The following is a 25604-nucleotide window of genomic DNA, read 5'->3' on the forward strand; positions in this document are numbered from 1 at the left end:
GTCCCACAGTTTGACATTAACTTGAAGATTGTGCCAAATTAAAGTACAAACCATCAGAAATTTTTATTAATGTAGTTTTTTTAACTAGGAATAGAAAAAAAAATCAACGGAAGATTATCCAACTGATTTTGTGAAAAAAGTAAATTGATCGAAAGGAAATATTTTCTAAAGCAATGATTAAATACGAACCGAAAATCGTTATTTTCTTTCAAATCATAAATAGATTTTACTTATGATACTCAAAATACAAAGTTGGGATACCAGATTAAAATTTTGTTTGTTGTACAAGATAATTCTAAAAATTACGTAACATAACCAGTATTCCTGACTTTTGCAAATAAAAAAATCCTGTTCTCCACAAGTATTGACAACTTCGCAACATGAATTGTCGTGTGTCGTATCGCATTGTCGTGCGTCGTATCGCATTGTCGCGATGTCGTATCGCAATGTCATGCGTCGCCTTTGAGGGGCGACGGACGACATTTCACATGGCACTAACAGGATTCCGTAGATAACAGTTCAAAAATGTAGCAAGTTAGATGTAACCTTTATGTATCTTTTATAGACTTACAGTCAAGCGGAAATTATTTTTGCTGTTTATAGAACAGCAGATACATTCTAGACACTTCGAAGATAGAAAGTAATTAAAAGAAACCGCTAAAATCATTTGTGAAGGTACAAAAGTTTTGATTCCAAAACCTCATTTTTATTTCGTCGTAGATGAGATGTGAAACCAAAGTTTGGCACCATATAATATGTACTGTTTTGGTGCGCCGTAAAACCAGTCATCCATTCATGTTCTAAATATAAAGTTTTGCTACGTGTGATGTACACATTAAGCTCTTAATAGAAAATGTATGTCTTGCCTACATAGCGGGGAATTATTATAGTAATATGTCACTTGTTTTAGATCCAGAGGGGAATATCCGGTTCAAGGGTAACTGTTTTTGGCGGTAACGAGGCCGAGTTACCGCTAAAACAGTTACCCGAGAGCCGGATATTTCTATCTGCATCTATAACCAGTGACAGATTATTTTTCTTGCATACCGTATTTTACAAATAATAGAATAAAAAAAGCAAGCAAAAAAAGAAATATTTTCTTTGCAGCACTCTTTCTTATAGTAGCGCATATACACAAAGCGCATGAAATAAACGTTCGTAAGCATAACTGACGTCATGACGTTTCAGTGACGCACAATTCCACTTTAGTTTTACCGTTCGTAGCGTAACGTTATGTTTAACCGTAAAATAACGTATTTTGAATCGAGAAATACTCTATTGGCCGGTTGCAGGACAGATCGTCCGATAACTCGCGGATCAACGCTGAGCGGCGGGTTGAGTTATCTACCTATAATCTCCAGATTATCCCGGAGTCAGATGGGTTGCGCATGAAAATTTCAAGGCTTACTCAATTGAGTAATGGATGATCGGCGAATCATGTTTATTTAGCATTCACATGTATAGTGGGTGTATGGGTATACACGGGGTTTAGCTTTATAAAATTAATAGTAATGATAATACTAACTTTATTTCCTGAAGGTTTCATACTTAGTGTACAAATACAAATATTATACAACTTATTTCCAGTAAGACCTTCAGTTAATGTCACATACATTCACACATCTACACAATCATACAGTCAATTTATAATTATACATTTATACGAAAATACACATATCAGAATTACTTAAATTTTCTTCGACAAACAGGTCTCAAATTAAAGAAGTCTTAAATAAACATGATATACACAAAGTATAAGTATAACAATAACTATGTTTTATAAGAATTACCATGCGTCGCAAAGATTCATTCACGATAATTAAGATGTGCCAAAAGGAAAGTATGTCCAATAAAAAATATACATGTTCCAGATTTGGATAATAAGATAACACATTTATAATTATTATTGTTAACCGAATTATTCAACATTCATGCTCATTTGGAAACAAAAGAACCGCGCCATGAGAAAACCAACATAGTGGCTTTGCGACGAGCATGTATCCAGACCAGCCTACGTATCCGCGCAGTCTGGTCAGGATCCATGCTGTTCGCTAACGGTTTCTCTAATTGCAATAGGCTATGAAACCGAACAGCATGGATCCTGGCCAGACTGCGCGAATGCGCAGGCTGGTCTGGATCCATGCTGGTCGCAAAGCCACTATCTTGGTTAGACTTTGAAAGCGAACAGCATGGATCCTGGCCAGACTGTGCGGATGCTGGTCGCAAAGCCACTATGTTGGTTTTCTCATGGCGCGGTTCTTTTGTTTCCAAATGAGCATGAATATGGAATAATTCGGTTAACAATAATCACATTAATTCAGCAAAATTCTTGTTTCAATACAAGTAACTGAAGATGCCTAGGCAAAAGGGCCTTTTATTTTCTCCTTATGAGAAAGAAGTTTTTATAGAGCTTGTAGAGAATAATAAAATCATAGAAAGCAAATGTAACAATGCGAAAATATTTTGTTTCAGAAGGAGGGGGCTTTGACGGAGACAGTAACATCATAATATATCTTTATTTGAACTCTATAAAGTTCCTCAAACATATCCAGGTAATCAAACACAGGCATACTTTAATTTACCTCATGTACAATTGAAAACAAACCATGTATATAAATTGAAATATGCTTTGACTCGGCGATAAACCTACTAACAACCAGGTTTATACAAGAAGTGTCCACTGAGAAATCATAACCGTGAGCATTTCGTCGTGCAGCCCAACCATATCTTGGCCAAGAATTGTAACGGTTACCTAAGAAGGCGTTTCATGCAACCCGTTTGATCGGCGGATCACAATAACTCTCGTTTAACTCTAGCTTATGGTCGTCTTGCAACCGGCCATAAAACGAATGGAAAGAAACTATCAAGGAATTTGGTGGTTTTGTGTGTGTGTGTGTGTGTGTGTGTGTGTGTGTGCGCGCGTGTGTTCGTGTGTGTGTGTGTGTGTGTGTGTGTGTGTGTGTGTGTTTCGGTTTTTTTTTTGGGGGGGGGGGTGCGTTTTTTTTTTGTGTTTTTTTTTTTCGTATTTTACATAAACAATACATAATCAGTGCATGAATCGTTAGTTATCACTAAAAGCACGAGAGTCATCTGACATGGGGGATGCCAGATGGGTTTTGCCGGCATGGGTAAAATCACCAAACGCCAGTCCGGTGTGCAAGAAAATGTTATCCATATATATACAATGACGTCGTAGTGTATGAGCGATTTATAATTTACAAGGCTAAAAATTGTATGTTATTCAATTCATTTTTCTGATGTCAGTATTATTACGCCATAGTGTCAAATGCATAGTGGCTCGCTGGAAAATAAACCAACAGAAAACAGGCAAATATTTGATGGTCATCAAGGATGTACATAAAAATCCTTGGTAAAGTGTTATAATCGAACTAATATATAATCTCATTTATTGATTTGCATCTAATTGCATGAATAATTATAGGTTATTAGCTTTGTATCGGGAAATATGCACGAGTTCTTCAGTGGAAATATTGCGCAAAGTCGCGCAATATTCTTCCGCTGAAGAACGAGTGCATATTTCCCGATGCAAAGATAATAACCTTTTTATTACATACGCATCTACAGGTATAAATATTATGTAAATATCATAAATATGTTCAATAGCCTGAATAGGATTGACAATACAGAACTAAATAGAAAAAAAAGTGCAACAACACACACTGAATTACGTCACGCACCCGATATGAAATCCAGGCGTCAGTGTATTGAAAAATATTGACGTTTCCGGTACCAGTGTAACTGAACGGGGAATAGAAACGAGTATGTAGTAATACAAGGTATTACTTGAGACCAACATTTTTAAGGTTTTATGGTAACGTTTTTATGTAACGTATGTCAACGCGTCAAATTTTATAAAAAGTAGATGTTGCAACATATTTTTTTTTCAATTAGTTATCCAAACTTGGAGCTTAGTTTAGCCCTGTTTTGTACAAATTCTTCTTAGATCTGCATACTGTTAATTACACATTTATACTGTTAAATATGTTCAATCTTACCTCTGACTTCCAGAAATTAGCAATATTTAGGCTACAAATACGCATTTAAAAAAAAAAACACCCAATACAGTGAAAATGTGAGATTTTTGGGATTAATCCATGTTAACAGTAATTGCAATCAATTTGTCATTTTCTGTCAAATTATAGTCAAAATAACCCATTTCCAACCTCATCTGGCCAGATATCAATTTTTACCAATGTTCCCTTAAAGGCATGAACGCACTAAATAGCTGACCTTCTTCATTATATATAAAACTGAAAAATATCCAATGGTAGCAGCACACATCATGGCTCATTTTTTTTTTACAAAAGTTGTAAGTTTGTCAGACCGAATGTCAGGCTGTCTGTCTTATACCCCAGTCACACATACGGCGCGGATAGCTACGTCTAACCACGGATAGAAACGTAGTAATCCGTATCGATCCGTACCCGAGCCGTACCTGAAATTAGTAATCCGTATCAATCCGTACGGCTCAGGTACGGATCGATACGGATTACTACGTTTCTATCCGTAGCTAGACGTAGCTATCCGCGCCGTATGTGTGACTGTGGTATAACACTTTTCCGGAACCTGCTGTTATGTACAGCGGACTTCTGAGTATAAGGGATGGTTTGATAATTTATGCATCTCTACTTGTTTTATTGTACATGTATATACTTACTAATATGTACTGGCTGCATGACTGACATTATATGAAGTACATTAATTTTGTGGTGCATGATTGCACAATCATCTCATGAAACTAAAGTTATCTGGTAAGGACTTAATCAGTGTGTGCATAATCAATGACAAGCAGTGTCCAAAAGCTTTAGAAAGAAATCTAAAAAGCTGAACGATTTTTTTAATCAAAAAGGACTAAAATATCCATTAAAGAATAGACTAAATCCATTAATAATTACCAGACCCCGTGTTCACAAAACATTTTCAGTCTCAGCTGAGTTTGATAATGAAACGTTATGTGTCATGTATATCTACATAGCATGTTTAAAACTAAATTTTAAGTTTATAACTATTTTCAAGTCCCAATTCAGTACTGATGGGCAGTCTCAGTTGGAATTTATCTTTGAAGTTTTAGTAAAATCAGTATTACAATTTCAAACTCAAACTCAGCTGAAACTGAAAAATGTTTTGTGAACTCAGTGTTTTAGTCCTGATATTTTTAATTACTGTACGATACACCTTTCGGACTGACATTAATGTTAACACATTAAAGACAACAATGCAGTCTTTCTTGTGCATTAATTATAGATTGTCATGTCTGGTACATTTAGATATGTTTCTCAAAACACTTAACCTTTAGCCTGCTGGCGGTATGTGATTATGCCTTTGCGACCAGTGCAGATCAAGATCTGATCATGGTCTGCACTGTTCGCTGTTTAGTAAGTAATTTTTCATAAAACATACCTTCGATTAATAAATGGTATTGTCCAAATTGAATGATGAACCAGTCCATTTTAGAAATACCCGACTGGATGGAACGAAATTCGGGGTTTGAGTGGGGTTACTCTATGTTATAAAATTCCTATTATTGGATCCATTACACCTGCCTTTGCTTTAGTAAGAAGTTTCTTGCAGATTGTGACTGAGACATATTTCAGCTATTATGGTTTCATGTCATTCGTCGTAACAGGGTCTGTTGTCAGAAATAACATTTTTACTGATTCCTTACATGACAATTTTAGATTTTATTTCGTTATTATTACCGGGAGTTCTTTGGCCTCGAAACACGAACACGAACTATCTGCTGGAGTAATCAGGCACACTCATAATATTATAACCTTTTATTCTCCAAGGTAAATAAATCAGTACATGTGTACTCGTGATTTGCCAAATGGCTCTTTGAGAGCTGAGATTTGAATTTTTATATAGTAGACAACTATGTAGTCCCAATCCGTGACTCTAGTTACCTCCCCTGACTGAAATGAAATGAAAGTCATAATTACGTTACGAGTTGAACTAACAAATATGCTACAAGCACCAAATAAGTATGTTATGTCTACAGAAATGCCACACCAAAAACATCATATCAGCTGCTTTTCTGCGGCATTTTCTGCTCCTTCCCATCGCCCTCTCCACACACATCATTTGATCTGAGTGATCATACTCTAACATCTTTTATCTTATTACCTTTGGTATAAATTACCTTATCGTCCTCCATGTTTAGCCATTCAACAAGAGATGACTTATCTAAAAATAATCCTACGTTTGTGGTGGACTCTGGCTTTGGACTTCCAGCCTACCATAATGATGATATATAAGTATTTTAATAGAATTAACTAAGAATAACACTTCGCTGATAATCGAAAATAGAATTAGACAAACATTTCTATGTCGATCTGGACACAGTTGCATTTTTAAGGGGTAGGAGACTTTCAATGGGTCTTCATTCCTTTAAAATGGTGATTCCTTTACCCCCATGCTCGCACTAACATGCAAATACAGCGCTTTACTATGATTATAAGAACCAAAGGCGTGACCTAGTTGTGTGATCATGTCCTTAATATTTTGGAAAGCGTCAATCTGGGCTTTTTTCCACAACAGAATACAGCATATTTGTGCAGTAACTGGCTAATGGGGGCGGTGGTTTCTGATAAATTTGGTGCAATTAGTGACAAAAAGTTGCCATGCCTAGAATAGTTTCAGTCTTCCAGCCCCTCTGAAAATAATAAATTTTCTAGATAATCATACGTAATACCGACGCCAATGTTAACAGGTAAATTGTAGAACTGACCTTAGAATTGCTTTCATGTTATTCATACACAATTATATGCCATCCGCTATGCAAGTGCATTACAGAATTCATTAGTCTTACGGATGGAAGGTAACGATATCTTCAAAATACAGTTTTGAATGTAGTGAGAAGAGATGATTTCTCAGTTTAATTGCCCAGTAACCTCATCTTACATAAAGCTTTACGAACAAATTAGCACCTGCAAGCTGTCACAGAATGTCATCAAGACTTTTCGACGGAGGACAGCTTTGTTCAGACCCCTAGGATCATGGCATTTTCTTTTATTTCGCTAGCATTTCTTTGCCAAAAACATGGAACTCAGCCAGCCTGAAGGTTCGTTAACCCTAGTGACAACATATAAACTCTCCATTTAGTTTTAGCTACAGATACTTTTCGGGGAGGGTGAATAACAGCTGTTGAAGAGTGGTTTATGTGAATTGTGCATTCCTGACAGAAGTGTCCAATATCACTATTCACTGGTAAGCGGCACCTATTGAGCACTAGACTCTACTAATTACGTTACCACAATAAGACCAAAATCAATACATGACTGGAGCCCAAACGATGGTGGTGACCTAGTTTCTACTTAATGGAAAAGAGCATTTCCCTCATGACTGAACCCTGGGTGACTGTACTGGAATGTTAGGCATTCCCTTAATTTAAACTCGATTCCATTATACGGCGGCAAATTTGTTTTTGATTTTTCAAGGATTACAACGGGTATTGGACAAGTAGTTTATCTTAACTGTCGCAAAATGTTGTATCAATTTTGAACTTAACAATTCGATAAAAATCAGATACCTTGATAATTGCTCTTTGTTCATTATAATGTATTTCTCGATTAAAAATAAGTTTTGTGCAAAACATATCTTTGGGCACTAAACCGGAACTTTGTTCTGCGTCTTTGAAACGTCATTTATAACGCCATTTCTGCATATGGACGTTAATTTGTCTGTGTATTTTTGTGTAAATGCGCATACACTGTTGTAATGTTTTGTTTCTGGGAGGCTGTATTCTTGGAGGCTGTATTCTTGGAACATAGCAGGCTGTTCCTATTGAACTTCGTCATTTGTTTTGTCCATAATCAGGTTGGCCAACCCACGTGACATTTCGGTATCGTACACATAGGGAAATCGCTCATTTCTGCTTATAATTTCCTCATTACATGACTGATTTTGTCAATTTGATAATATTAAAAGCGTCGAGGACAGGAAAATGCTTTGTTCGGCACAAAATGTCTTCCAGACATTCTCAAACACTTCGCCCAAATGTTGTTTTTTTCTTGGACCTAATGTGTAGGTAACGTGCACACTGGGATTTTGGGGACGTGTTCTAACAAAGTATTGAGACTTTGTATCGAGGTAAGCACTCGTTTTCCAGTCTTCGATGCTTTTGTCATATATGACCACATGGTGATTGAATATCCCTAGACTGAATAGATTGAAAAATATATTGCGTTAAATGATCGCATTTACTATCTTCAGAAAATTAACGAATTCACCGTACATCGACAGATCTACTTGTAAACGTTTCACGGGTGTGGGATCATTAGCAACTACATATTAGTCGGATAGATAAATGGCAACAGCAAATAAAGTTTTAGTATGTGAGGATTACTTTTATTGTAGTATATGTTTGGAGATATTTAACACACCCAGAACATTACCATGTTTACATACATTCTGTCACTCATGTTTAGTTGGATATATTCAAAAGATTTTAGATAAACCTGGCAAGAAAACGTTGTTTTGTCCTGTTTGTAGGTCAGATACGAAAACTGATAATGTTCAGTTTAAACATGTTGAAAAGTGGGTGGAGAGTTTACCAATAAACTTTACTCTACTTTCGATTTTAAATGAGAGAAATTCGACGATGAATCCTAAGGAGAACAATTGCGATCCCTGTTTAAGAGAGGAAATTAAAGTCAAGGCTATTATCTACTGCTATGATTGTTCAGAAAAGCTGTGCGAAGAATGTAAAAGACACCATAGGAAAAGTAAACTATCATCAAATCATAAATTAATTGACGTTAAAGACGGTTGTGTGGAAAAAATGGATTTGTCTGAAATCGAATATTTCTCAAACCTTTCAAAATGTCCAAAGCATGGTTCTGAGGATGTGAAGTACCTCTGCAAAGATCATGATCAACTCTGTTGCAGTGAATGTGCAACAGTTACACATAGAAAGTGTGAAGATTTGGTCTCACTTGCTGATGAAGTGAAAGGCAACGAAGAAGAAAATAATAGTGAATCTGACATACAAAAGAGACTTGAGGTTGTTGGTGATTACACTGGCAAATTGATTGAACACGAGACAAAGTTCATCTCGGATCTGAATACAAAAGAAACCAAAGTCAAGAGCTGTCTGAAGGATTTTAAAGCAAACTTAGACGACGCCTACAACAAACTTGAGAAGAGAATCCTGTCAGAAATGTCAACAAGAAAATTGGCATTAACAAAAGCCAGTTCTTTACAGAAAGAGTCTGCAGAAAGGCTGAAAGATGATATTAGGCAATCAGCTGGAAAGCTGAAGAAAGCATCTGAGTTGGGAACAGCGAGGCACATTTTCCTGCTTAAAAGAGAAATGGGGAAAGATCTCAAAGTATATGAGGAAACATATACAGGACTTAAGCAGCAATCAAGCAAAACTTTACTCACTATAGCTGAGGCTAGTCCACTACAAGAAGCTGTTAAAACCGTTCATGACCTCTTCAAAGTAGAAGAAACGATGACAGAATCACTCCCACCTTTCATGATGAGAGGAAGAGATTTTAAAAATAGAAAAATGACTTTACTGAAAGAACTTGATCTACAAATGAATAATCAGCCTCAATATTGTCTATGGATGGACAATTCTATCGTAGTAGCTTTTTCTTGTAGTGAGACAATAATCGCATTTAATTCTGAAAATGGTTCAATTTTAGCATCTTACAAATGTTCTTCTTCACCATCGGGTTTTACAACTTTAGAAAACGGTGAATTTGCTGTTGCCTTGCCAACGTCGAACAAAATTGATATACTGAAGATTCACAAGAATCAGATGTCGTACGTAAGACTGTTGGTGAACTGGAAGTCAGACATAATCGCATACAGCAGACGGAACAAACAGTTGTTGGCAATGTCAAGATCAGTGGGGATGATAAGAAAATTTACTCTTGAAGGTAGAAATGCTGGAGAAATTAAATTAAGCAGTGTACGTAGTAATGACATAGGGAACACCTATAACATTTACTTTGATAACGAATACAGTCGCATCTATATTTCATCACATGTTTCTTGTCGACTACATTGCGTCGATGCGTCTGGAAAATCAGTGTTTCAGTATAAAATCCAGTATCCATGGTCAGTTATAACAGACACTCAAGGGAATGTATATGTTGCAAAGTATAATAATAATGGTATCGAACAACTTAATCGTGAGGGACAATTGCTGCGGGAGATTATATCAGCGGATAATGTCCACCGTCCGATGGCTATGGCATTCAATAACCAAATGAACAGAATGGCTATAACATGTAATAGTTCGCACAAAAGCATGCAGATATATCAGTTTGAATAGAACTTGATGCTGTGAACCTTGTTTAACAGGAATAAACTGGAATAAAAGCTATTGTCTGCTAGTAGGACTGTTCACAAAACATGATTGTTTTTTATGAATACGTATGTAATGTTGAAACTTATACTGATCATGGAAGCATTTAACAATGTCAAGGTCGTACAAGATGATATTTAAAGTTAACGGAAAGATTAAGACTTGCGACAAGTTCTGACACAGTGCAATGACTGGACTTGGACATCACTATTTCAATGCTTTTACAAGTTTCAACTGCCCTTGGTCAGCTATAGGTCACTGCGTTTCTTTGCCGATATTTCGATAGATATGTCATTTACTGATTAGTCATAACTTGTGTCTTGCAGAAAATAATTGAAATTGAGAGAATTGAAGAGGACAACTTTCTTAAGAATTGCTTGTGTTTCTTATCTGCCTAAAGCATAAACGATGAACTGCTGAAGTTATTGAAGGTAACTTGTCGCTTACATGATCGTTCTTGCTGAGTAGCAGATTTTACTTAACTGCGTTTTAACAGTTTGATATGTATAGCAATATGTGTGTAACCTACTGTAAAACACCTTTTATTCGCGAGAATTTAATTTTCGCTAATATTCGCGAGGTTAAGTACTCGCGAATTCAAAGTGACCGCGAAAAATAGCTTTACCTGTTCGTGTTTATCCGAAATTCGCTGATGTCCAAAATAGTGTCTGAACTATAAAAGTTCGCACTTACGAAATTCAGTTATTGTGATTTTGCGTGATTCCACCATGGTTCAACATGTACGGTTAAATGATTATATTATATACAAAATATACATGTATACAGCAAGGTATAATCTTTATTATTTAATAGTAAACATTTATCCAATTCATGACATATCAATCAGCACAAGGGAAGAAACTAACGGTGTTACTGTACATGACCGCTCAAACAAAGTTATCTTCCATTACAATACTATAGTACATGTACTAAGTACTAGTAATTCTAAATTAAGCTGTGACGTGAATTCCAGCCTGAATCCAGCCACGCTGTACCATATCAGTGTCATTCTCAATTTTCTGCATGGTTTTAACAAGCCATTTAGCGTGCAGTGGTTTCACAGTGGGCAAGCGCAAATCAACATTTACAGAGTCAGTGTTACTATCCTTTAATTGGACGGCAATTTCGTTAGCATAAAACTCCTCAAAACACGCTTTCATGTACAACTTGAAATTGGCATACATACACGCAATTATTTTTCACGCCTAACGAAACAGTTTCCCTTTTCAAAAGACGAAGATAATTATTATACAAAATGTACCATTGTTTACCAATTTTACAATGGTTTACACATTTTTCAAAACTGAAAGAAACTGTGAAAAGTTTGCAATGATTGGGTGCATAATAAATGTTCAAAGATCAAGCGTTCATTGTAAATATGGAGTCCCAGTCGAGCCATGATATTTTTTAGTTTAAACTTATTTATTTTACCTGTTTTGAACCTTTTTCTTCCATCGTCCATGAGCTCACCGGCACGTAATTACATTGCGATTATAGCCGGTTTCAAACCCAATCTGATACTTCTAACATTTGTAAATGTTACGGATTTTAAAGCTACGTAATAACAAAAGAAAGGAACAATTTATTGACGACTATACAACAGTGAGCACATATCAGATATTAAAGGCATTAATCTGTTATCAATAAAGAGCGTAACACGCACTAGCGGACCGGAGAATAAACTTTTAACAGTGACGTCATACAGGTACCATAATTGCAGAAAGTAACCGAATGCAGTCGTACTTCCGGTTTTCTTCCGGATTCACATTCGCGAATTTAAAATTACGATTTTAACATCGCGAATTTAAGATTTCGCGAAATAATAAAATGCCAAAAATCGGGACAAATTCGCGAAATAAAGATCTCGCGAATTTAAAGTGCTTTACAGTAAATAAATGATAGCATACTGCACTTTTAAGTAACAGTTTATCACATGAATATCTATAGTTGAAGTCAATAAACAGTTCACCAAATTTGCATTCACTTTATCAATTTGATTTCCTTCCACATGAAGACTGTTTCTTGAATAATGCCACTTCTGCAATCTGATTGTAGCTAATAATAAGCTTAATATCGAGAGCTGCTTTACTATTCATTCATTTTTTCTGACATTCTACCTTTTTTCTGATATCCTTAATTTGTTTTATGATATCAATAAATGTATTTTGTGGCATCTTGAAATATAGTGTAATGATATCACAAATTGTAACTCAAGATACCAATTTAATGTATTTGTAATATCCTAAAATGTTATCATAAAATGAATTACAAATATTATAAAATAAAATTGGATATCTCTAAATTTGAACAGTTTTTCATATTCTTTATTTGACTCAATGATATCCAAAATTTATTTCGGTATCTGGAAATATATTAAATGATGTCAATAAATCATTTAAAATATCTCTAAATATGTTTGATTTTTTGATATCAGTAATTCATTTAATTATGTCATGATTTAAACAAGAGCTAGTAGAACACGAAATGCCTCCTTGATGTATTCCGTAATTGCACAAGGAACAGAAATTATTTGGTCACTGTACACAAAAGTTCTACTATTCTGGGTCAATGTAACCTTGACCTTTGTCCTACTGACCTCATTTGGGGTCATCTGCTGGTCATGACCAACCTCCCTATTAAGTTTCGTGATCCTAAGCCTAAGCGTTCTCAAGTCGTCCAGAAAGGGTTTAACTGTTCCGGGTCACTGTGACCTTGACCTCAAAACTAATAGGGGTCATTTGCTGGTCATGACCAGCTCCCTATCAACTTTCATGATCCTAGACCCAAGCGTTCTCGAGTTATCATCCGGAAACCGTTTAAATGTTCAAGGTCACTGTGACCTTGACCTTTGACCTACTGATCTAAAAATCAATTTAGGCCATCTGCTAATCAAGCTCAACCTCCCTATCAAGTTTTGTGATCCTAGGCCCAAGCGTTCTCAAGTTATCATCCAGGAATGTTTAAACTGTTCCAGGTCACTGTAACCTTGATCTTTGACCTGCTGACCTGTCATCTGCTGGTCATGATTAACCTCACTATCAACATTCATGATCCCAGGCCCAAGTGTTCTTGAGTTATCGTCCGGAAACCGTTTAACTGTTCTGGGTCATTGTGACCTTGACCTACTGACCTTAAAATCAATAGGGTTCATCTGCTGGTCATGACCAACCTCTCTATCAACTTAAATGATCCTAGGCCCAAGCGTTTTTAAGTTATCGTCCAGAATCTGTTTAACTGTTCCGGGTCACTGTGACCTTGACGTTTGACCTGCTGATCTCAAAATCAGTGTGGTTCATTTCTGGTTATGACCAACATCCTTATTAACTTTCATGGTCCTAGGCCCAAACATTCTCGAGTTATCATCTGGAAACCGTTTAACTGTTCCGGGTCACTGTGACCTTGACCTTTGACCTACTGATGTCAAAGTCAGTAGGGTCCATTTGCTGGTCACGACCAACCTCCCTATCAACTTTAATGATCCTAGGCCAAAGTGTTCTTGAGTTACCGGTATCGTCTAGAAACAGATTGGTCTACATACCAACTGACCAATATCAACAAATGCAAATTAAACGATATAACAAAATGAATAGAGAATATCACAAGATGGTGAATAAGCAGCAAAATGGCACTCCATATGATACTATACTGCGCATCTTATCATGTATCTTAACCGTGTGTATTCCCATACAGAGAGCCTACTTCAGCAATGATGTAGGACAGCTGTACCGCCAGTAAACGGACTCCCATCATTTATTTATTGCCTGAAATAAGGTGCTCAAGTGTAAAACCTTGGGAAATTATGTATAGTAACTAAATTATATTATACCAGATTTATATGTACTGTTAGGTCTGACCTGACCCACTCATTATCCAACATAATCAAGATCATTCGGTCATACATCTTAAACAAAGCTAAATACAGCATTTTTCAGTTTTTCAAGGAACATTCGTGACTTAATAATCTTATGTGGTCTATCATCAAATTCAAACAAGATCTCACAACCATATACGTGTCTCAAAGCTTGATTAATCTTTAGCCTGCTCGCAGCAAATGATTCTGCCTTTGCTACCAGTGCAGACCATGATCAGCCTGCACGGACATCATGGTGTGCACTGTTCCCTATTTAGTAAATAAATTTTCAGCAAACACCCCTTCAAATAATAAATGGTATTGCCAAAATTAAATGATGGACCAGTCCATTTTAGAAATTTAGCAGGCTACAGATTTAGATTGCTTCAGAAAATGTGGATGCTGTAGACAAACCAACTTTAGACGGACGACAGACAGCTAAACAGCCTAAAATCTCACTTTGAACACTTCCTGATAAGAAGAGCCAAAGCACAGCAGTAGTATTTTGATATTCCAGTTGAAATTAGGAAAGAACTCACTCTGTTACTGTTATTCTCTTACAAGTAACTATCTGACATGGACTGTATCATGAAAGTTAACAATAATGTGTTCAGTATGAGAAACATTTGTTTCAAACTGTTTATTTTTCTTGCTTCAGGCAATAAAAAATAACAATGTTATCAGATCCACTTTAATATCTGATTTGTCTTAGTTTTAACAAACAGGTGAAACTGTTTCAAACTTGACCTAAATTTCTTTAAGACAACCAGTCCGACTCTGTGTCATGAAAATCCAATCAAAAACGTGATTTACCTTTTTTATAAGGTTTTCCTATGACTTGAGCTAATGACCTGGATTTCAACAGCTAGGTGTATCAAGTTTAACACTGGACCTTTATTTCATAAAGACAAACATTCTATGTTTCATGTAAATCTGGGAGAAAATAAAGCATTTTTATTGTTTCAGATTAAAAACATAAGACGTTTTAACTGAACATATTCATAACTTTATTGCCTCGTCATATTATATACACACATTTCTATTCTCCTTTAAGAGACAAAAAAATAAAACACCAAGGCCCATCAAAACAACAAAAAACATAGAATAGTCTGTGGGGCCTGCATTAGGAAAACATCTCTAAGAAAATGAACATTCAGATGTATAAGACAGAACATTAATGAATTTATGGGTATTTCCAATATTTCTGGTAATATTTTATTAACATGTTGGTAACTTGTTTAAAAAGCAATAGACAGGCGTACAAAATAATAGTTAGTCATTAAAATAAAATGGTCAAGTAATTCAATGCCAAATTCAACCTTATAAAGTCAGATATATATAATATATAAATATGGCCTTACCAACAGAAAACGTTAAATTTTCTCAAGTTAATTTCATTTATTTTATGTAAATATTTGCCACATTTGCAGAAACTATGAATTATCAAAGTGTGCTTAGAAGTTCTGGTTGTAAGTCTGGAACATACTCTTAGAAAGGAACCTTCCCATTGGTCAATTTCTAGCATGTGCTCAGAGACAAACCAATCAAAAAGAATTTTAGAAACTGGTCTCTCAAACTAAATTTTATAACCCTCTGGCAAAGGCCTCGAATTTCTTTTTTCATTTATATGAGACATAGAGCTTCATTCAATATATAAAACATCTCTGAAAAAACTTTATAAGCTACTTAAAGCAAAAAAAGCAGCTTACAAATTATAAAGTAAAGTAGTTTTTCCCCGCTATAAAATTTACCAAACCTGTGAAATGGCTGATCAATTCAACCATATCATATGAAATGAAATGTTGTATATTTTAGGATAACACCTGTACATAGGTCACACAGTTATACAGCTATACTATGTCACATGACTTTACAATGTGTCACATGATTTTATACTGGGTCACATGACTACAATTATACTGGATCACATGACAGCTATATTTAGAAGATGGGAAAAAGCACCAATAACATTGTGATGATAGATGTATGAGGTGAAATAAACAAAATATACCCTTATAATTTATACTTTTATATCTGAGGGATTCATATTTTAAAATATATAACTGATAGACTTAAAATACAGGACCATACTCCCAAGTTTTTATGTCAGCTTGTAGCTTTGGCTTTTAGGGGATGCATTAAAATGTTGTTTTAAAAAATTTCTGAGACATCCAGTATGGACATGTCTTTAAAAGAACTTCTTTCTAATCATGCTGATGAGAGTTTAAATTTTGATTACATCAGTTAGTTACACTTCTCTCGGGGAAATAATAATTCTGTTCTTCGCTGGAACTATAGAAACTGATTCCCATTTTAATATTGACCCCAAAGGTGGAGCATTCCTTAAGGTCAAATCACTCATTTACATCAAGTCATATTGTTGTGAGCATTTTAAAAGATGTTGTGCATTACTGTACACTGCTAGAATATTCACATTTCCAATTACGGCTGGTTAAGTACATTCCAGAGCAGTATGCAATATTGGATCAATAAATAAAATGTACAAGAGTGAGAGAACTCTTAAGTACAATACATGTATCATGTTTAGAATGATATTCATTGCTATATGATAAGTTTCAAGTACTGTACAATGTATTTCATATACTAATGAGAACCAAAAAAACTGTGATTTGCTTCTAAAACGTATTTCATCAGGAGGGATAACTGGTACAATAAATATATGTGATATGGAAAGATACACAAAACAAACTAATCCAAACACTTCAAAACAAATTGCATACAATATCAATTTATTGAACGGCATAATATGTGATCTCTGTAAGTACTGAAATGTTATATTGAGAAAAAAATCCATTTTTATCACACAAAAGAACGCTAAATCAGAACTACATCAATTTTCAAAACAATATCGGTTTTTCAAATTACAGGGGTGTACAGAACTTTTATTGTTTACTAAGTAATAGACCTGCCATGACACACACTAACACAATCAGCAGTATCTCTTTAGACTACAGATTTTCGTACTCAATTTTGGTGGTTCCCAGTTTTTTCAAAAAGCCATGCAGTAATAATCATGTCTGATTTGTGGACAAAGAATGCTGTAGTGTCATGCAAGAATACGTAATTGCACGGAAAAAACGATGATCATGACAAGCCCACTACTGAAACTTGTTCAGTAACCATGTGGAAAAAATCTTTCATGTTTCATAACAACTCTTAGTTTCTTTTTGTATTTGCACAGTGTTTTTTCCCCCATGAAAAAAGAAAAATACATAAAATGCAAAAAGGGTGTAACTGATCAAAGAAAATGTAGGTAAAATTCCTCAATAGTGTCAGTATCTATTTGAAAAGATACATACAATTTAATCTATGCAGACATGTTTTGGAAAAGTGTACATTTATAACTCTGGAAAATTGTAAATAGGAGAAATCACAAATTAAGCAATAACACTTAATAATTCATTACTAATAAATAATAAGTTATGTTACATTTGTGACTGGAAAAGTGGATCTATTGCCGATACGAAAAAAAAACTCCAAATATCCTAAGATCGCGTCTCTCGAATTTACTGTCTATCGAAATGTCTTGCAAGCGTTTGAATGCGAAATTACGATATTAAAATATCGTGTTTTCGCGCTTTCGCCTTTGCCGTTGAGAGGGCGAAAACGCGAAAACACGATACAAGATCGCGAAAACACGATAAAACAACATCGCGTTTCCGCGCTATCAATATCGTGTTTTCGCGTTTTCGCCCTACTTACCACAAAGGCGAAAACACGAAAAGACGATGGCAGATCGAGGGCGAAATCGAGAAAACACGATATCAACAGGGCGAAATCGCGATATTTTTTGCATCGTGTTTTTGCGTTATAGCATCGTGTTTTCGTGTCAAAATATCGTGTTTTCGCGATTTCGCCCTTAGGACGACAACGCGAAACTACGATGATCCCAACGGAACACCGTAATAGCCTGATAGTCCTGGGGGAAAGGATTTCTCATGGTATAATGTTTTGAACTGGGGAAGAAAGTAGTTTAAATTTCGTGTCTTGTGAGATGATGATGGCCCACTGCCACTAATTCATTTCTTATCTTGTAGAACATAACCAGTGAGGAATGATTTCTTTTTTCAAGGGTCTTCCAATTTTGTTCTGTTAACATATCTGAGACGCTACTGGTATACTAGTAATCATTAAAAATATAGCGGGCTGCAGATCTTTGTATCCTTTCTACTTTATAAGTGAGATATTTTTGCCAGGGGTGCCAGACTATGGAACAGTACTCGACCTGGGGGCGAACATAGGTTTTATAAGTCATTTTTTTAACATGTATGTTAGTAGTCTTTACATTCCTTTTGATGAAGCGGAGGGTATTACTGGCCTTGGATTTAATATTTTTTATGTGACTGACCAGGTCAAGTTATTACTTAAGGTAACACCAAGATATTTTGCATGGTTAGTTGACTGAAGTTGGACATTATGTAGGGTGTAAGGATATATGACAGGATTTCTTTCACTGTACATTCTTAGAACTTCGCATTTATCGGGAATATATTCCAATGACCATTCTTTTCCCCATTTTTCTAAAAAGTAGAAGTCTTGTTGTAAGCTTTCTGTGGAGGATTTGGATTTGAAGGTTTAGTTTAAGTAAACAGTGGTGTCATCAGCAAAGGGACGGACTCGACTTTTGATGCTATTGGGCAAGGCATTAATGTAGGCGAGAAACAGACAGGGGCCAAGGACTGAGCCCTGGAGACCCCTGATAGGACAGGTAACCTTTCAGAGACTTTACCCTCAACAAGGACTTGCTGAGATCTGTTACAGAGAAATGACTTAACCCATGTGGTGACCTTATCATTGATACCTAGGTATTTGAGTTTGTGGACTAATTTATGGTGATTTACTTTGTCAAAGGCTTTGCTAAAATCCATTATAATTACATTAGTTTGTTGACCTTTTTCCAGTTTATCTGCTATTTCTTGGGTAAGATCTATGAGTTGGGACTCACAACTATGCTTTGACCTGAAACTATGTTATTGTGGGCTAAGGACGTTGTTGTTATCAAAGTATGACATTATGTTGTAGGCTAGAATATGCTCCAATAATTTGGAGGTTATACAAGTCAGGGAGATGGGCCTATAATTACTAGGTTTGGATTTCTGACCTGTTTTGAAAACCGGTGCTATGACCGCATGTTTCCAGTCGTTCAGAATAATGTCACTGTCAAGTGACCGTTGGGAGATGACCGTTAGTAAAGGGGCAATTTCATTAGTAGTCCTTTCAATAACCTAGGTGGAATTTCGTTTGGCCCAGATTATGAGGGTTTAAACCTAGTAGTAGTTTGTCTACACCTTCGACACATATCGTTATTGAGGACATAGGTAGGTGGGTAAGAATGGAATCTGCACTTTCCGATAACTGCTTAATTAAGGCTGAGTGGCTGTAGGCGGGAAAAAAACAAACTCAAACTGACTGTTGAGTATGTTGGCCTTGGTGACTGGGTCCGAATGAATCTGACCATTGCTACTAAGTAGGGCAATACCAAAGATTTCAGTTGTGGTGTGCTTAATAAAAGAGTAAAATATTTCCTTTTGAACTTCACCAGACTTGTTTGTAAAAATTACGGATTCGAGGTATCACCAGCAAGCGCTTCTGATTTGTTTCTGGATGCAAGACATGTGGGCTTTAAAACTTTTGGAACATAATGGGGTCTTTTGGAGTGGACCTTTTAAACTTGGAATAAAGTTTATCCCTTTATCCCTTTTCCTAATGTTCCTAACGATGTCCTGTGATATCCTAGGGAGGTAGGCACGTGACTTGCATATCCTACAGGGTATGTGGATGGATGATAACCTGATTATTTCGGCATTCAGTCTGTCCCAAGAGGTGTTTGGATCAGCCTGGTCTAACTGCATACATTTCTCAGAGTACATCTTCATGTCCCTCGTGAAATTTGTCCAATCAGCCTTATTGTATGATCTAATCGGTCTCTTTGTCTGAACAGGACGTCCCCTTTTTTAAAATTTTTAATTCGTGGAATACAATATCATGATCTGATGACCCAAGGGGCGGGAGTGTTTGGATATTTGTGAGGATTATTCAGAGGATTATTGGTGTGAAAAAAAGATTAAGGACATTTTTATCTCTAGTAGGGATTTTGACCATTTCTTCTAAATTAAAGTTTACCAGATTCTCAATAAAGTTTTCATATATGTCCTTGAATTTACAAGATTGGGCGGGTGACTCGTTATTCCAATCTATGTACGGTATATTAAAGTCTCCATATATCCAAACATAACTTTTTTAGGGATTTTGGCCAGTAGTAGGTCATTTTGCGAAACGTGTTTAAATCGACAAGACAATAGATTCTACACGGTAAAATCCTTCTTTGTTTATATAAATGAGCCGCGCCATGAGAAAACCAACATACTGGGTTTGCTACCAGCATAGATCCAGACCAGCCTGCCCATCCGCGCAGTCTAGTCAGGATCCATGCTGTTCGCTAACGGTTTCTCTAATTGCTTTAGGCTTTGAAAGCGAACAGCGGATGCGCAGGCTGGTCTGGATCCATGCTGGTCGCCAACCCACTATGTTGGTTTTCTAATGGCGTGGCTCAAATGAACATCTTAAAAGTGTTAGAGTGCCTCATATGATGACCACATTGATTGAATATCCCTAGACTGGATAGATTACAAAACAGATCGCATTTACTTCCTTCAGAAAATTAAAGAATTCTGCATATATTGACAGATCTATTTGTAAACGTTTCACGGCTGTGGGACATTTGCAACGACATATTAGTCGGATAGATATAAATACAAACAGGACAAAACAGGTGTATCAAAAATCTTTTGAATATATCCAACTAAACATGAATGAAAGAATGTATGTAAACATGGTAATGTCCTGGGTGTGTTAAATATCTCCAAACATATGCTACAATAAAAGTAATCCTCACGTACAAAAACTTTATTTGCTGTTGCGAATTGGTATAGTCTATATGTACACCGTCTAAGTATGTACACCATTTAAGTAAAGTTGACATGGTAATACTTACCCTAACCTTTAGTCAGTATATTATACGCAATGATATCTAACTTAAACGGTGTACATACTTCAACGGTGTGCATATAGACATTATCGTTTGTTAGGTCAGATACGTTCAGTTTAAACATGTTGAAAAGTGGGTGGAGCTTTACTCTACTTTCGATTTTAAATGAGAGAAATTCGACGATGAATCCAAAGGAGAACAATTGCGATTCCTGTTTAAAAGAGGACATTAAAGTCAATTCTATTGTCTACTGCTATGATTGTTCAGAAAAGCAATTGTACATATTAGTCGTATAGATAAATGGCAACAGCAAATAAAGTTTTTGTTCGTGAGGATTACTTTTATTGTAGCATATGTTTGGAGATATTTAACACACCCAGGACATTACCATGTTTACATACATTCTGTCATTCATGTTTAGAGGGATATATCCAAAAGATTCTAGATAAACCTGGCAAGCAGAAGTTGTTTTGTCCTGTTTATAGGGCAGATACGAAAACCGATAACCTTCAGTTTAAACATGTTGAAAAGTGGGTGGAGAATTTACCAATAAACTTTACTCTACTTTCGATTTTAAATGAGAGAAATTCGACGATGAATCCAAAGGAGAACAATTGCGATCCCTGTTTAAGAGAGGAAATTAAAGTCAAGGCTATTGTTTACTGCTATGATTGTTCAGAAAAGTTGTGCGAAGAATGTAAAAGACACCATAAGAAAAGTAAACTATCATCCAATCATAAATTGATTGACGCTTCAGAGGTATGTGGTGACTTTGATCTAACAGAATTGGACTATTTCGCAAACCTTTCAAAATGTCCAAAACATGGTTCTGCGTATGTGAAGTACCTCTGCAAAGATCATGATCAACTCTGTTGTAGTGAATGTGCAATAGTTACACACAGGAAGTGTGAAGAGTTGGTCTCGCTTGCTGATGAAGTGAATGGCAACGAAGAAGAAAATGGTGAATCTGACATACAAAAGAGACTTGAGGTTGTGGGTGATCACACATACAAATTGATTGACTACGAGAAAAAGTTCATCTCAGATCTGAACGCAAAAGAAACCGAAGTCAAGAGCTGTCTGAAGGATTTTAAAGCAAACTTAGACGACGCCTACAACAAACTTGAGAAGAGAATTCTGTCAGAAATGTCAACAAGAAAATTGGCATTAACAAAAGCCAGTTCTTTACAGAAAGAGTCAGCAGAAAGGCTGAAAGATGATATTAGGCAATCTGTTGAAAAGATGAAGAAAGCATCCGAGTTGGGAACAGCGAGGCACATTTTCCTGCTTGAAAGAGAAATGGCGAAAGATATCAAAGTGTTTGAGGAAACATTTACAGGACTTCAACTACAAACAAGCAAATCTTTACTAACCATAGCTGAGACTAGTCCACTACAAGAAGCTGTTAAAACTGTTCATGACCTCTTCAAAGTAGAAGAAATGATAACAGAATCACTCCCATTTTTGATGGCGAGAGCGAGAGATTTCAAAGATAGAAAAATGACTTTAATGAAAGAATTTGACCTACAAACGCAGCCCCGATATTGTCTATGGATGGAAAATTCTATCGTAGTAGCTTTTTATTGTAGTGAGACAATATTCGCATATAATTCTGAATATGGTTCAGTTTTTAGTTTTATCATTTTTCAAATGTTCTTCTTTACCGTCGAGTTTAGCATCTTTAGAAAACGGTGAATTTGCTGTTGCATTGCCAGTGTTGAACAAAATTGATATACTGAAGATTCACGAGAATCAGATGTCCTACGTTAGACTGTTGGTGAATTCGAAGTCAGACATGATCGCATACAACAGATGGAATAACAATTGCTGGCAATGTCAAGATCGGAAGGCGCGATAAGAAAATTTACTCTTGAAGGTAGAAATGCTGGCGAAATTAAGATGAGCAGTATAAGTAGTAATGACATAGGGAACACCTATAACATTTACTTTGATAACGAATACAATCGCATTTATATTTCATTACATGGTTCTTGCCGACTACTTTGCGTTGATCCATCCGGAAAATTGGTGTTTCAGAATGAAATTCAATATCCATGGTCTGTTATAACAGACACTCAAGGGAATGCGTATGTTGCAAGTTACTCTAGTAATTGTATCCAACAATTTAGTCGTAAGGGACAATTGCTGAAGGAGATTGTCTCAGCGGATAGTGTCAGATGTCCGATGGCTACGTCATTCAATAACCAAATGAACAGAATGGTTATAACGTGTGATAGTTCACCAAAAACAATGCAGATATATCAGTTTGAATAGAACTTGATGTTGTGAACCTTGTTTAACAGGAGTAAATTGGTATCAGAGCTAGTATCTGCTAGTAGGACTGTTCACCAAACTTGTTTATGATGAATACGAATATATGTAATGTTCAAACTTATACCCCACATGTAAGCATTAAACATTGTCAAGGTCGTACAAGACGATTTTTTAAGTTAATGGAAAGATTAAGACTAGCGACAAATTCTGTCACATCAGTTGCATTGCAATGACTGTACTAGGGAACCACTATTCCAAGTTTAACTGTCCTTAGGTCAGCTATAGTAGACAAAATGAACTGACAGTAGTCCCTGTGATTCTTTGCTGATCTGAAAGTTATTTTAATGCATATTCCATTTACTGATTTGTATTAATTTGTGGCTTGCAGAAAAGTAGTTGGAATTGAAAGACTTCAACAAGACAGACTTTCTTAACAATCACTTCTTATTGACTAAAAGCTTAAACGATGACATGACGAAATTATTGAAGTGAACTTGTCGCTTGCATGATCATTCTTGCTGAGTTGAAGATTTTATTTACCTATGCTTTTTAATAGTTTGGTATGTATAGCAATAAATGTATATCCTAAATAAGTGACTCCATGCTGCACCTTAAAGTAATATTTTGTCATATGAACATATATCAATTGAAGACAGTAAACAGTTCAACGTATTTTCATTGACTTTATTATAATCCGAAATCCTTCCACATGAAAACTGTTTCTTAAATAATAATGCTTGTAGATTTAATGGCAATCTTTAACAATCCCCAACAATATGCGAAATATGGTGGCTGTTTTACTATTATTTCACTATTTTGTGATATTCTAAATCTATTTTCTGATATCCTTAATTTGTGTTATGAAATCATTAAATGTGTTTGTGGTATCTTGAAATATAGTGTACTTAATGATATCACAAATTGTAATTTAAAATACCATGTAATTTTTAATATCCTAAAATGTTTTTAGGATCCACACATAATCAAGATCATTCAGTCATACATCTTAAACATAGGAAAATACAGTATTTTTTAGTTTTTCAAGGAACATTCCTCGTGACCTAATAATCTTATATGGTCTATCATCAAATTCAAACAAGATCTCACAACCATATACATGTCTCTAAGCTTGATTAATCTTTAGCCTGCTGGCAGCAAATGATTCTGCCCTTGGACCTGTGCAGACCAAGATCAGCCTGCACGGACGTCTTGGCGTGACTGTACCCTATTCAATCAATAAATTTTCAGCAAACACCCCTTCAAATAACAAGAGATCACAGAGTGATCTTGGCGCCCACCATTGAGCCATTTTTGAATGGTCCAAATTTCAAGACTAGCTCAAGGTCAAAATCAAGGTCAAAATTCATTTTGGTACACAAAACTATGCATGTGGTCCAGTTTTGAAGGCTGTAGCTTGAGAAATGTGAAAGTAGGTCCCTAGGTAAAAATCAAGGTCAAATTTCATTTCAGAACACAAAACTATGCATGTGGTCCAAATTTGAAGCCTGTATCTTCAAAAATGTGAAAGTAGGTCATTAGGTCAATGTCAGGGTCAAAGTTTATTTCAGTCCACAAACCTATGCATGTGGTCCAAATTTGAAGGCTGTAGCTACAACAAGAGGGCCATGATGGCCCTATATCGCTCACCTGTTATCATTGCACTTGAGGACAAGAAGGTCCTCATAAAAAATATCAAAGTCCAAAGGACAGGAACAACAAAGGGAAGAAATTTAACCAAAAAGAAATATTTTTTTACAAGGTATAGATATGTCAAAATACACCTATAAATTGGAGGTACCATCCATGTTGTACCACAGAAAAGTGGTCTCGGTTTTTCCCTACGGCCAATAATAAAAAAGATACTAAAAATAAGCTATTTATAGTAACGTAAAAGGAAGTAATTAAAAAAAAATATTGTAAGTGAACAAAAGAAGGATCTGCCAAATAAATGTTGACATAAATGAAATTTCAGATCAGTATCTTCATTAGCTATGAAGATATACCCATTTTAATTTGAAATAAAGGGAGGTAATTTGACATAAAATCAGTCCATAGTTATCTACCCTGATTGTCTCAGTCCAACTAATAACAATAATGAAATTTCAAATAAGTCCTATAAGTACTTACTGATA

The 25604-nt window shown here is 35.7% G+C and overlaps 2 protein-coding genes across 2 annotated transcripts; both read left to right on the forward strand.

Annotated features, from left to right (window-relative positions):
• Positions 1-8326: 8326 nt before the first annotated feature.
• On the forward strand, positions 8327-10867 carry LOC128549305 (uncharacterized). Its single transcript, XM_053525880.1, has one exon. It carries the CDS (start codon positions 8327-8329, stop codon positions 10304-10306), a length of 1980 nt encoding a protein of 659 aa, XP_053381855.1. The 3' UTR covers positions 10307-10867.
• A 10367-nt stretch (positions 10868-21234) lies between these two features.
• On the forward strand, positions 21235-24179 carry LOC123541096 (tripartite motif-containing protein 45-like). The gene has a single exon (XM_045326482.2). The coding sequence runs from the start codon at positions 21499-21501 to the stop codon at positions 22891-22893; it is 1395 nt and encodes a 464-aa protein (XP_045182417.2). The 5' UTR covers positions 21235-21498; the 3' UTR covers positions 22894-24179.
• Positions 24180-25604: the final 1425 nt, after the last annotated feature.

Source organism: Mercenaria mercenaria, chromosome 16, assembly GCF_021730395.1.
Source record: "Mercenaria mercenaria strain notata chromosome 16, MADL_Memer_1, whole genome shotgun sequence".
NCBI classification, from domain to species: domain Eukaryota; kingdom Metazoa; phylum Mollusca; class Bivalvia; order Venerida; family Veneridae; genus Mercenaria; species Mercenaria mercenaria.

Coding starts and splice junctions, on each gene's coding strand:
- LOC128549305 (XM_053525880.1), top strand. CDS start 8,327: ATGGCAACAGCAAATAAAGTTTTAGTATGTGAGGATTACTTTTATTGT.
- LOC123541096 (XM_045326482.2), top strand. CDS start 21,499: ATGGCAACAGCAAATAAAGTTTTTGTTCGTGAGGATTACTTTTATTGT.